The sequence below is a fragment of the Apteryx mantelli genome, chromosome 4 (assembly GCF_036417845.1).
Source record: "Apteryx mantelli isolate bAptMan1 chromosome 4, bAptMan1.hap1, whole genome shotgun sequence".
NCBI lineage: Eukaryota > Metazoa > Chordata > Aves > Apterygiformes > Apterygidae > Apteryx > Apteryx mantelli.
The window spans coordinates 83,330,547-83,342,708 of NC_089981.1; the positions used below are offsets into that span (position 1 = coordinate 83,330,547).

The 12,162-nt window shown below is 37.9% G+C and overlaps 1 protein-coding gene across 1 annotated transcript in view; it reads right to left on the bottom strand.

Annotated features, from left to right (window-relative positions):
- Window positions 1–12,162, bottom strand: part of SLC38A6 (solute carrier family 38 member 6) — a 40,912-nt gene that overhangs the window by 8,081 nt on the left and 20,669 nt on the right. The window contains exons 7-10 of the mRNA XM_067295693.1: window positions 7,304–7,386; window positions 6,778–6,836; window positions 1,588–1,653; window positions 1,334–1,387 (exon numbers count right to left, since the gene is read on the bottom strand). Of these exons, the coding sequence (XP_067151794.1) occupies window positions 1,334–1,387; window positions 1,588–1,653; window positions 6,778–6,836; window positions 7,304–7,386 (262 nt within the window). The remainder of the gene's footprint in view (window positions 1–1,333; window positions 1,388–1,587; window positions 1,654–6,777; window positions 6,837–7,303; window positions 7,387–12,162) is intronic.

Genomic DNA, 12,162 nt, shown 5'->3' on the forward strand with positions numbered 1-12,162 from the left:
CTTAATACGTCATGATCAGTAGAGGTCGTGATGTCTATGAGCTAACAACTGAAAGACTCTTCTTAGCTATATTGAGGCTGAGCACCTAAGTAAAAAAAGGCGGATTTGCCCCAGAGTCAGTAGGTCATTCACAGAATTTTCTAAGGTAATAAAAATCTAATATCCATAGCTTTCTGTCAAATTACTGATTCCCTCACCCTGACTTCACTATTTTTGTATCATTTCTTCAAAAATTTGGATATAAAAGCCAGAAAACATAACATGCTTTGGCATCTAAAGTTTTAAGATAGTTACATAATTAAAGCTGTAACCACTCAATTAGTGGTTTATTATTCCAAAAACTTGTACTGGAAGAGATGAATCATCTACCGTAGCTTATTTCAATTCCCAAGTAGGAATAAGCTAAACTATAACAAATATTTTTGAACTGACATAATCAGGGCCAGTAAAATTATGCCACTTTCAATTGATTAAGCTAAAATGGCAAAACATAGTATAGATGAGTCCCAAGATTCTGCAAAGCACTAAAGGTCAGACAAAAGGCTGTAATCTCACAGTAGATGTTTCCGGTCGAAGCAAAACTTCTCCTTTGATCTACCAGTTAACAGTTGCCTTATGTTTGCATTGTCCAAGATTTCTTTTCTTTTTTTGGGGGGGGAGGGGGTCAGATTTTGTATTCTTTCAGACAAATGCAACTGTGTCCCTCTCAAATTCCAATATGCTCCAGGCCTATCCCAATTTATTCTTCCCTTTATCCCTTCCTTTTCACCCCACAGAGACTACCGAGTTCTACACGATACTTCCTTTCCTACACGCCTTGATGAGCGGTGACAGGATTTAAATGTCACGTTAATTATCAGACACCAGATCTGGCATCCGGTGCAATGCACAAGATTGCATTTGGCCTGAAGAATTAGCTTCAGGTGAGAAAAAAAACTAAGGTGAGGCCCAGACGGTTTCAGGAAAGCTGTTCTGCCTTGGAAGGAATGGACAGCGTGCACACAATCAAGTAGCACTGACCTCCAGCTGAGGACATATTAAGCTGGCTCCTAGCAGTCACCCGACTGCACCCTGAGGCTGACCACCACAGCATCTGTTAAACTTAACACTGGTCATATCTGCAAATCGTTTTCATAAACGCTAACTGTGACAACTGACCTTCATATAAAAAAAGAAAGCGTGAGACTGGATAACAATCGGCAACAGGTATAGGAAATGCTTCAGTAGCTTATAATTAGTTTTATGGAAGAATAGCCTTCCCTGGGTAAGGTTTAAACCCCAGTTCTTTAAGAACAGCCCCCTTAGTTAGCCTATTGTTAATAGAGAATATTACCTCTTTTGAAAGATGAAAGAGCTTTGCTTTACACTCCCCAGTAGAATTTGAAATCTGTAAAACATATATACAAAAAAAGGACATAATGAAAGAATGACCACAAACCACAGACCTGAAACTTTATAGTTTCTAGATAATAAAATCGCAATGATTGAGAAGGAATTTAAATTACAAGTAATTCTGAAAGTGTTAATCTAGAAAGCATTATAGGTATTAATAAAATTAGAAGAGCTTCAAAACAGCGTGTACTTTACCTGTAAGTTCTCTATTGCACTGTTTAGAGGTAGAGGACAAGGGATGGACCATTTTTTAATTATAATCTGTAAAGACAACATACTTAATTTATAAATGATATCCTAAAAATGAGGTTAATTTAGATACACACATAGCTAATATATGAGACTTGGTATACAAAGCAGGGAGCTATACCCACCGTAAACTAATTTGCTTGCCTGCTAGACAGCTAGGCCACAGGAAGGAGGACTTGCCAGAAAAACTGGCCGGTGCCATTCCATACAGCTGCTCGCCACGCACAGCTGGCAGCCTTATGGCTCGCCTAGGCGGAGGTGGTGTACTGAAATGAGGTCTGACATGAACTGTAAGGCAACCAGCACTCTGCACCCACTCTCCCTGTGCTTTTTCCGTGCTAACTGCCTCCCATACAGAATAGCTGCTCTGTGTTAGCTATCCCAGGCTCTTTCCTAAGTAGACAAGCCCTTAACAGAGATAGAGCAGAGCCTAGGGCTAATCTTAAAAGGCAGAAACATATGGTTTGGACTAGAAAGCAGAGGAAAAACAATAAATGCAATTATTGTCCCAGAATGTCACTGGGGCTTTATCTACACCCTGCTGGTTTAGGGACCGCCAAGAAACAGGGCTGAAAATCAAAGGGAAATTAAAATAAGAAAGGTTACCGCCTCTTTCAAGAGTCCAGTTTAAAATGATAGCTGCATTGCTCTCCTTACCCTAATTAATTTCCTATTGTAGTTGCCTGGCTTTTTAGAGGTTATAATACTTTTGAAGCCTGGAGCAAATAATTAAAAACTTAATTAAAGACTCCGATTCATGAGAAGAATAACATGGAAGAGGGCTCTTCTTCTGTCTCAAGGAATCTACTGTTTGCTTTCTGCCAAGTGGCGTTTCCCAGAGAATAAAGATTAGATGCTCCCTCTTGTCACCAGTGCCAAGAGAAGCAAACAAATGCTACCTCCAGACAAAATATGGGGAAAGAAAACAGAGGGTATGTGGCAATAATACATGTCTTAAATTCCAGGACTTAGAAAAACAACTCACAACAACTCAAGGTACAGAACTTGGAAGCAGCTTGCTCAAAGGTGGTCTGCAACCCCTGTGAAAAATGATTATCAGTGGAAATGGGAATCTTCCAGCCACATTTCTGACACTAAATTGGCATTACTTTATATCGGGAGATCTGTTCTTATCTGGTCACTGCTTGGCTAAACTGCCTCCCTCTGTGCAATGTAAATTGCAACCTTATCTAAGCAAGGGTATAAGAGGGGAGATGAAGATCCCAGTAGTACAGCAAGAAGCTCAACCGAAAAGCAAGCAGCGAGCAAGAACACAGGGTATGAGAGGGGAGACCAGAGAAGCCAGAACGGCAGACTGTGGAAGACTATGAGCAGCAAGAGAGAGGGATAAACGGTGTTCTAGGATGGTGGTTCTCAAAAAAATCCAAAAAGTACAAAAGCAAGGAGAAAAAAATGTCCCCTCTGGAAGGCTCAGAATGTACCAAATGTGGAAAAATGCGAGAAATCCCAGAAAAAAAAAATCCATTTGGCTTTGTTGTCCTTTCCCACAAATTACATCCTCTCCAGCCGCCATGTGAAAAGTGTAACGTTAATAGCAAGCCAAAGGGAGAGGAAGGCAAGGACAAAACACTGAAACCTGATTTGGGCCTGCAGGCGTGCATACGACTCCGCCACATGGCCACCTCTGCTTCACCTCTTCCCTTCCCACTGTGCAGCGTGTGGCATCTACGAGCTGAGACACAGATGCAAACTGTTGCTGCTCTGGCACCACAACCGTGGATACACGGCTGTGCCATCTCCTCCCAGGGAGCCTAAGCTTGTTAGTTAGCTGAAGACATCTACGAGGCCGAGCTACAAGGCAAAGTGTTTTTTCTAGGAGACCTCTGTGTATGCAAAAGGCAACGAGATAGGGAATCTAAAGGAGAACCTTTGGAGGCTTCGTCGGAGCTCTGGTTACGGTTGGAAGAGGCTTCCTAAGCAATGAAAAGGCGCATGAAGCTAAAGCCTAGGTTTTGGGGAAAGTAAACTGTGCTTGGGATTTGCAGGCGGAGGGATCAGAGTTTCCTGCAAGCTAAAGAGTGAAGGCATATGTATGCATAAACAATGCCGAGAGGGGGCCAAGGAAACATGAACCTAAAAATCTGAAGAGCATTTGTTTAAAATGAAATTAATACAGATTCTGAAAAAAAAAGTAAAGAAAACAAAAGAAGACAAAAGAAAAAGCACTAGATGTATTTAAAATCTGTACTTTTATTTGCCTACCTGCTTAATTATTCAAATCTGTTTGGGTTCCTGATTGTACTCGACAGTGTATTTGTAATGAGCTCACCAACAGGAAGAGGCTTTTAAATCGGCAATAGCCAAGTTAGCTAAGCAGTCATGCAGACAGCATAGACAATCTTCCTCCAAAACTTTAAACCCATTTCGTATAAACGTTGTCTTTTGAGTATAACAAACATTTGGTTTTAAGCAGGAAAAACAAAACAAAACAAAACTCAAACATAAATTCTAATGTATATAAGGGTATATTAAACCCACACCAAAAACACTGCTAAAAAATAACGCCAGAGGTCTCAAAATGTTCTAGCATTCCCACTGAGGTTGCTTTCTCATATCCTGCAGTGGGAAAACAGGCACCCCTTGCTGTCTAGCAGTACCGACAGCCCTCAGCTAGGAGGGGCTCTCTATGCTTAACATCACTCATTACATACGGCCAGTTCCCAATCTGCATCAGAACATTCTGTTCTTGGAGCCTAAACAAAAGATTTAGAAAAATACTGCCAGGAATCATTAACACCCATGTTGAACAAGCTACCAATAGGGATGTCCCCACAAAAAAATCTGTCTTTACTCTTCACCAATATTCAATATAGCAAGAGGGGAGATTAAAAAAAAAAAAAAAAAAGGGGGGGGGCCAACAAACCCATTTAATTTCTCTTCGTATAGGATTCAGGTCAGGGAAAAGCAATCAGAAACAAAAGGAAGTGCTTCAGGACCTCACGGAATCTGGCTTTGAATTAGTAGTTACATATATACGTACATGTTTTCTCCTGCATCTTTTAGTGTTTTCGTTTTTTTCCAAGTGAAGACAATAACCGATATCTTAATTCCACAGGAAAAGACACCGAAGTACGGACAGGAGCTATGTGACCCGTCAGGGTCCCTCAGCAGGGCGCAGAGAGAACAAAGCGTCTCCTCTCGACTCTGTGCGCGGTGCACCCACTGGACCATACTGACCAAGACATATGCTGTCTATTGTACTTCTCTTTTCTGCAGGCAGTACTAAAATTGTGGCTTGCTGGCATAAAGCTGAACAGATGGGATGCACTTGAAAATGCATAGAATTATTGTATATGCAAAACAGAATTGTATTAGTTCCATATGACTAACAGAGTTTTCTTCTGGAACAAATTAAAACATATCTGCCGTACAGAAATTAACATTGTGCAAACTAAAACGCCATTTCAACAGTGCATATCACCCACTTCAAAGCAATTAGATATGAAAATGAAAATGCATTTAATGCCTTTTAGTTTCAACACCTAAACAAGTCAGAGAAGATATTCAGCAAAGAGTACTGGTTTTCTTTAAACAGCCATAATGGGTTTTTAAATTTTTGACCTCAATAAGATTCACTTTGGCTCCTTCTTGGTCACTTAACAACAAAAAATAAGCATACAATTTTTATCATTTCATAATAAATCTAGTAGTCTGTGCACTCCTTAATTAACACTTTCTACCAATGTTTTTTGCTATACAGAATCAGAACTAAACTCTACGTCCAAACATCTTATAGCTTGACAGGTCTGTGTACAAGTCTTGTTTACACACTTGCCTTTTCTGAGCCCAATATTATTTTCATGTGCATACACCCATTAAAAGTAGCTTACTTCAGAGATGTGCACACATTTCCACTGACACCTAGGAATTGAACTTATTTTAAAACTGTTGCAACTAGCTTCAGACCAAGACCTATTTAAGCATTATAGTTAGCCGCCGCCTTCTTTTTTTCTTTTTTCTTTTTTTTTTAAGAGAAATTTTAGGAGAGAGGTCAGAAGTTAAGGTAATTCATAAATATTACAAACAAATTTCCATTAGCTCTGGAGAGGCTGTTGCTGTTTCTCAATGCTATGCTGAGGAAGAATACTTCCCAAGGTCCTGCAAACACCACAAGTCTCAAGGGATACCCTAGGGAGATGTTTTGACAGCTTTGAAGTTTGGTTTTATCACATGGTTTAGTTCCTAATGGATTGCCTTGGTCTCCTGGATGGCATGTTTGTTCAACTTGCCTTCAACTCTGTTTATCCCTTTGTAAAACAGGTATTAAATGCAAGTCAACGCAAGCCAGAATGACAGGAGAGAAGGGGAACATTTTTCCGGGCTCCCAAACAAGACTCTTGTTTCTATACCTAGATGACAGAGTGTGAGTTGCTTAGCTGTACTACATATTACACATGTGCATTAACATACTTCTTTCCAGGAAAAAAAAAAAAAAAGAGGCAACTTAAAGGCACATTTTTCCCTCTTAGATCTGCCTAGCAGGTCTCACTTGTGATATTTGGAAACATCTACCTCACAGGGGCCTTGAGAGGGTGAATATCAGGGTCAAAAACCCCCATATGGCTTAGAGAAAAGAACTTTTCCTTTCAGCAGGAAAAAAGAATAAGGTCATTGACATATTAATGAATCTTGTAAACTGCCTTAATAAAGTTCTAGTTTTCTTTGCCTTTTTTTGAACTCTGTCACTCCATCGTACATGTAAATTTAATTTATTTGGAATATATTAAATTTTCTTCTGCGCTAGTTACAGTAAGTAATAGTTAGAAGCTAAGAAAACAGAATTCCATTCCGTTAGTAGTAGGGAAACAAAAGTATACGTGCCAGTTCCCTTCACTGCACCGTCAGCAAAACAAAAATATTGCTACATTTACCAGTCCAAAATATAATTATTTTAAATCTTTTCACATGCTCGAAAGTTCATACACATTTTCATGCCTCAGCAAAATAATTGTAATTTGTCCAAGCAAGTATATACTGAACTCAAAGAAAATTCTAAATTTTACATAAAACATAAGGGGGCAGGGAAAGGCAATTCATTTCAAAACAGGCTTATAAAAACATTTAAACAACAAGAAAAAAAAACACAGATAAGCTGTGCACTGATTTTTAACTTACCACAAGAGCAAAGTACACCATAAAGAAAAATGATAAACTACTTGTGTAGCCAAGAAAGCCTGTAAAATAACAGTAAAAATAAAAGAGAATTTATAAGGAAAGTGATCCTAATGTACAGCTAAAGCTTTACATTTTAGGCATGTTTTCTATTACAGTGCTTGGTATCTGGGGCTTAGGACTCAGAATAACAACATTCCAACTGCCTGTCACAGATCATTTATGTAGTTTTGTAGGGCAGAATTAGAACTGGCTTACCACTAATGGCATGCTGTAAGTAAATGCAGCTCTTTAATGTTCTGCTGTAAAGATTTTATTTTAGTATTGCAGACAAAATACTACTGCAACCCAAGTAATAGGTTAACTAGGCAGGGCTGGAAAGCAGAACATGCTACAACTTAAGTAGTCCCCACCACCACCAGCCCCCTGCCAGTTAAAATAAATAAATAACCCATTAAGGTTTTAAAGTCTTCAATTGTAATTACTACTAAAATAGAATAATACTCGCTTCTCTCCTTTAATTACTCACCGATTTTAGGAAGAAGTGCAAGAGGAAAAACAATGCAGACCGAAGTAATCAGTAGCAGCAGTCTCCCATCAAGGTACCAAGACCTGTTGGAAAAGCTACTTATGACTGATACAAAGTTCAAGAGACCTAAAAAAGTATGTTCTCCTTTAACACCGAAATCTTGGACAAATAACCACTAGGACAAGAACAACAACAAATAATTTCCAGGCTCACATGCTATTTATATGGGTTTGTATTCTCAGGTTTTTTTATTGCGATACTAAAATAGAGTTCTCAGACAAGGAGGAAGCAGAGCACTGTCCCGTCACGAAGCAGCATTGCAAGCAATCTTCCATAGGCAAATGCCTGCATCGAGCAGCGGGCTGATTTGTGCGAAGCTATTTCTCAACAGCACAGTATGCAAATCCCTCCCTGCCTTTATTCAAAGCAATGATCAGACGGGCAAGGATATTTCATACTCCGCAGATTTCTTACAGAAGTGCTTGTGTAGTATGCTACATCTGTCCTGAACTGGGTTACTCTCTCCGTGTTGCGTTTTCACATGACCGGAAGAAATAGCAATTTTAATTCCCACTTGCGGCAGAATCTCCCCCCCAGCTTATTTCTACGCGACCACAGCTCCTTACAATTTTCAAGAGGTGCGAAGTGGAAAGCAAAGCTACCAAAAGTCAGCCTATTTCTCTTAACACTCAGTTATGATTTCTGAACGTTCTAACTTTCCGCTCTGCCCAAGTTTCATCATACCTATCATCACTGGGTCCTCATAGTAGAAGAAGAAACCAAGTAAATCATCTTTCAAGTGATCTGAAATAGTATTTTTGCTATTCAGAGATGAAATAAGAAAGATCAGGAACAAGGAGGGTTTTATCTTTAATTTTGCACAAAGTGATCACTCATTCTTTGTATGCGTATACACACACACGAATTAAAGGGTAAAAAGATAGAAATTATAACGTAATAAGCTAATAATATTTATACAAAAATATACATATAAAAAGCACTGTAGAGCTATACATAATCTTAATGCAGTTAAAAATCTATTTAAAGCGTCAAAATCTCAAACCTGAACAAAGGAAAGTACAGATGTATAAGTTAAGAAACAGAAACATCTTGAGGGTGGCTCCCCCTAACTTGGTAATAACCATATCCTGTGCTGATAAACATCTTGCACATCAGCCTCCGACTTTACTACCTATAAACACCTTGGCCTTTGACCTTCAAGTTTATTTAGTCCAGGATATGGTTAGCACCTAATAAACAGGCAGCACCTCAAGTTATCATAAGAAAAGTAGCATAACACCTGTGTTAAAGAAGAATTACCTTATACACCTATTAACTACTATCATACATAGGGGGCAAACACTTGTGCCACTTGTTTAAAAAAAATATAGGTAATATAAATGAATACCGAAATTTCAAGGCTGAGGGCATCTTTGCTCTATCAAGATCAAAGTGTCCCTTAAGTGACAATCTCTATATAAAAAAATTTCTCAAAACACATCACCTTTCAAAAAGTGTACTACTAGCCCAGGTCTGCTACCGCGTCAGGTAAAAAACAACTTTACCAGGATAAGCTGTTTGCTGTAGTATTGTTAATATAATTTCACCCTACCCAAAACAGTTCTCCAGCTATAAAAGTAGAAGCCAAAGGCATTTCACAATTGCTGATCTTCTCTTAAGGAAGATTTTAACAACTATGTTAACTAGTATGTTATTGAGTTCGTGTTTGCAAAACATACCTTGCTATATTTAATGTTCAGGTATTTTTAAATTGTTTTTCTTACTTTCATGGTAGATGTTAGTATTACAAGCAACAGGAGAGTATGCAAATATATAAGGAATGATGCACTATGTGTGAGATTAGCTAAAATGCCTCAGATTTGTATATGCAGGACCTCTACATTAAGTCACCTGACTCTGTCTAAGCAAGCAGCAAATCCATAGTTTCCATCGTAGCTCATGAGTTCAGCAGGCCAGAGAAAAAGGTTATTTTGGTTATTCTCTTGTAAATGAAAAAAAACCAGTGGGGGGTGGGAGAGGGAGAAAAATTACAATGAGGTGATGTGAAATAGGAGAGAAAATAATTTTGGAAACTGTTTAATTTTTGAATATACAATTCTTTTATTTAAAAAGATCTCCAAAAAACAAAACAGTGGACCATCTACTGGTTATCAAAAAGTCCATTTTTTCCAAAAATACTATAGTAAAAATACATTTATTTTTCAAAGGCAACATAAATGTTTTTGTATTTCCCTTAAAATCAGTTCGCTCTGCAAATTTAATTCTATATGATAAAAGTGTTCCAAATATTTGATATAGAATACAAATCTTTGACTTTACTGAAAACACTTTGGCATGCAGATGTTCCTCGTCCTTCCCCCGTATTTTAACCAAAAGCAGACATTTATAAATCGCTTTAATTTCATTCCTGAATGCAACAGGACAAGAGATTCATGTGTTCTAAATTAGGATCTTACGCTCAGTCCATATCAATTATATAACACACAAGCAAGACAACTTAATTGCATCAATCGTATCCTCCTGACAGGGTCATTAAATGTTAACAGAGGGCTCACAAATTACAACTGTTTAACACAATCCTCATTTGAAACTACGTTCATGTCATCAAAACTCTGCAGAATTCTTGTTATGCAGACTGATATATCTCAGCTTGCAATTAACAACTGTTTATGTTGTATGTTTTTGTTTTTTAATAAAGACATGAAGATATATTACACACTGGCTCTGGTCCTTTCAAACACATGCACACATGCTTACCTTTATCTATAAAAATAATTCAATGTGCAAAACATTCTTTAAACATATTTCATAAAAGTACGTTTGGGGATGATATATGTATACAAAATATTTTTCGCAGATAGTTTAACTGACACTTTTGATACATTCTAACCACATTTTAAGATAAATTCTGCATCCAAATGAAAGCGTATCAGATGCCATACTGACTTAACAAAAACAGAACAGTCGTACAGCCACATCTGGAAACAAGTGGTCTAGTTAAAATAGTTCAATCAAACCAGTCAATATTTAAGCCCTTTGCATAAATAAGTTGCTATTAGGTTTGATATTAGATTACCTATTTGTGTGGAACTATCTCCTACAATTAAGAAACTCTATCATTAAAGAGCTATTCTAACATCTGTGAAGAAATACACATAAACAAAAGATTATGATTTATCATGGCACTTAATATGGCAAAATGTATGAAATATAGATGTGGGCATACACAGAAAATCAGCTGTGTATGCGCACCTGGAATACTACTCGACTGCTGCATTTGAAATGTTTGCTAAAGCCAAGAATAGAGTCAAACTGTGCCAGCTAAACATATATCAACAGAAGAACTCCCAGTGACAGAGGTAGAAACAGGACCAGACCCTGGCTGCAATCAAATCACTATTTTTCAGCTGAGACATGGTTAGTATTCCTATGAACAATTTCAGCTCTTTGTAAACACAAGGCAACCGAACTTCATCCACAACCACGAAAGTTTAATCTCAGTTAAGGAAGAAGCATGGGTGGTGACAGTGCTAACAGCACACTAAGAATTACCAGAATACCCAATTTGTTATCACCAGTTAAACCACTGTAACCTGACTGCCTATTCTCCAATGTTCTCATTTGGAAACTCTGCATTAAAACCTTGATAAACAGTAAAGTCTAGTGGGAGTATTATCAAATAGGTAGCTTAATAAATCAGTAGCTTATCCTGTCTTTGTTAGACAGTATAATCCTTTACCCAGTACTGTATACATGTGTTCGTAAGGTGGTTGGCCGTTTAAGTCCTGTCAGCAACTGGGACCTCTAGATCCTACCATTATATGAATGCTCATAATCTGTTTATTTAGAAAATTATTATTTTTGTTGTGAAAAGTCACTTCACATCAGCAGAGCTGTTATTTAAAACAAAAAACAGCAGTAAGTGATGCTATATGATAAATATGGGGACAGAGAAATTGGAACACACGTCCAGCAAACACAGTAGCAGGCTCAATGCCACTCTGCTTGAAGAGAAGAGTTAAAGTACAGTCTCGAAGGAGAAGGTGTTAAGGTCTAAATGAAATGTTGATGACTACAACAGCTGGAAAAGATGCATTAACAGACTAAAAATGCCTTATCACACAAACCTTAATAGTTTTTAAAAACCCTTACAAAATCCATATTATTGCAAGGGCAGGGAGGGGAGAAAGGCGGAAAGTAAGATTACCATCACCCTTCATTTCTCAAAATTTTGGTTTTAAACCAGAAAAACCCGCAAAGGAAAAATATAAATTGAACTAAAGTACCATTAAAAAAAAGCTAATTTCAAACTGAAAATTCACCCACAGCATTCATGTGTTGTACAAGTATCACACAGCCTCAGACAGTTTCACCAAATTTCAATCCAGAGAAAGTGCTTACGGTAGAGCTCAAAACATCTGAAAATATGGCTGTTAGGTTGCGTTATGGCTGTGTTTTCAAAGATACACTGTTATGAATGTCAGCAGCATTGTAACAATTTGGACAAGATACTTCAGTGCTGAAGCTGCAATGTTTGTCTTAGCACAGGCATAGATTTCTCGCAACACTTCTGATAGAAATTTGAGGGATACACTCATTACATACAGCTTTATAGCTCAATTGCAAAGAATAATTTCTTTACTGGGAGCCAAGTTAAGGAATTATAAACAGAGTCTTGAAACCTGGCATTTTTCCCAAGACAAGTCCAATTACTGGAGCAAGACAACAAAATATTTAAATGCCTGCCGGTTTTTGTACTGTGGTTTTGAAATATGTGAAGTGATAACATGACAGCAGTTTAAATGTTTCTCCTCTTCTCCCTCCTGTCCCCTCCCTGA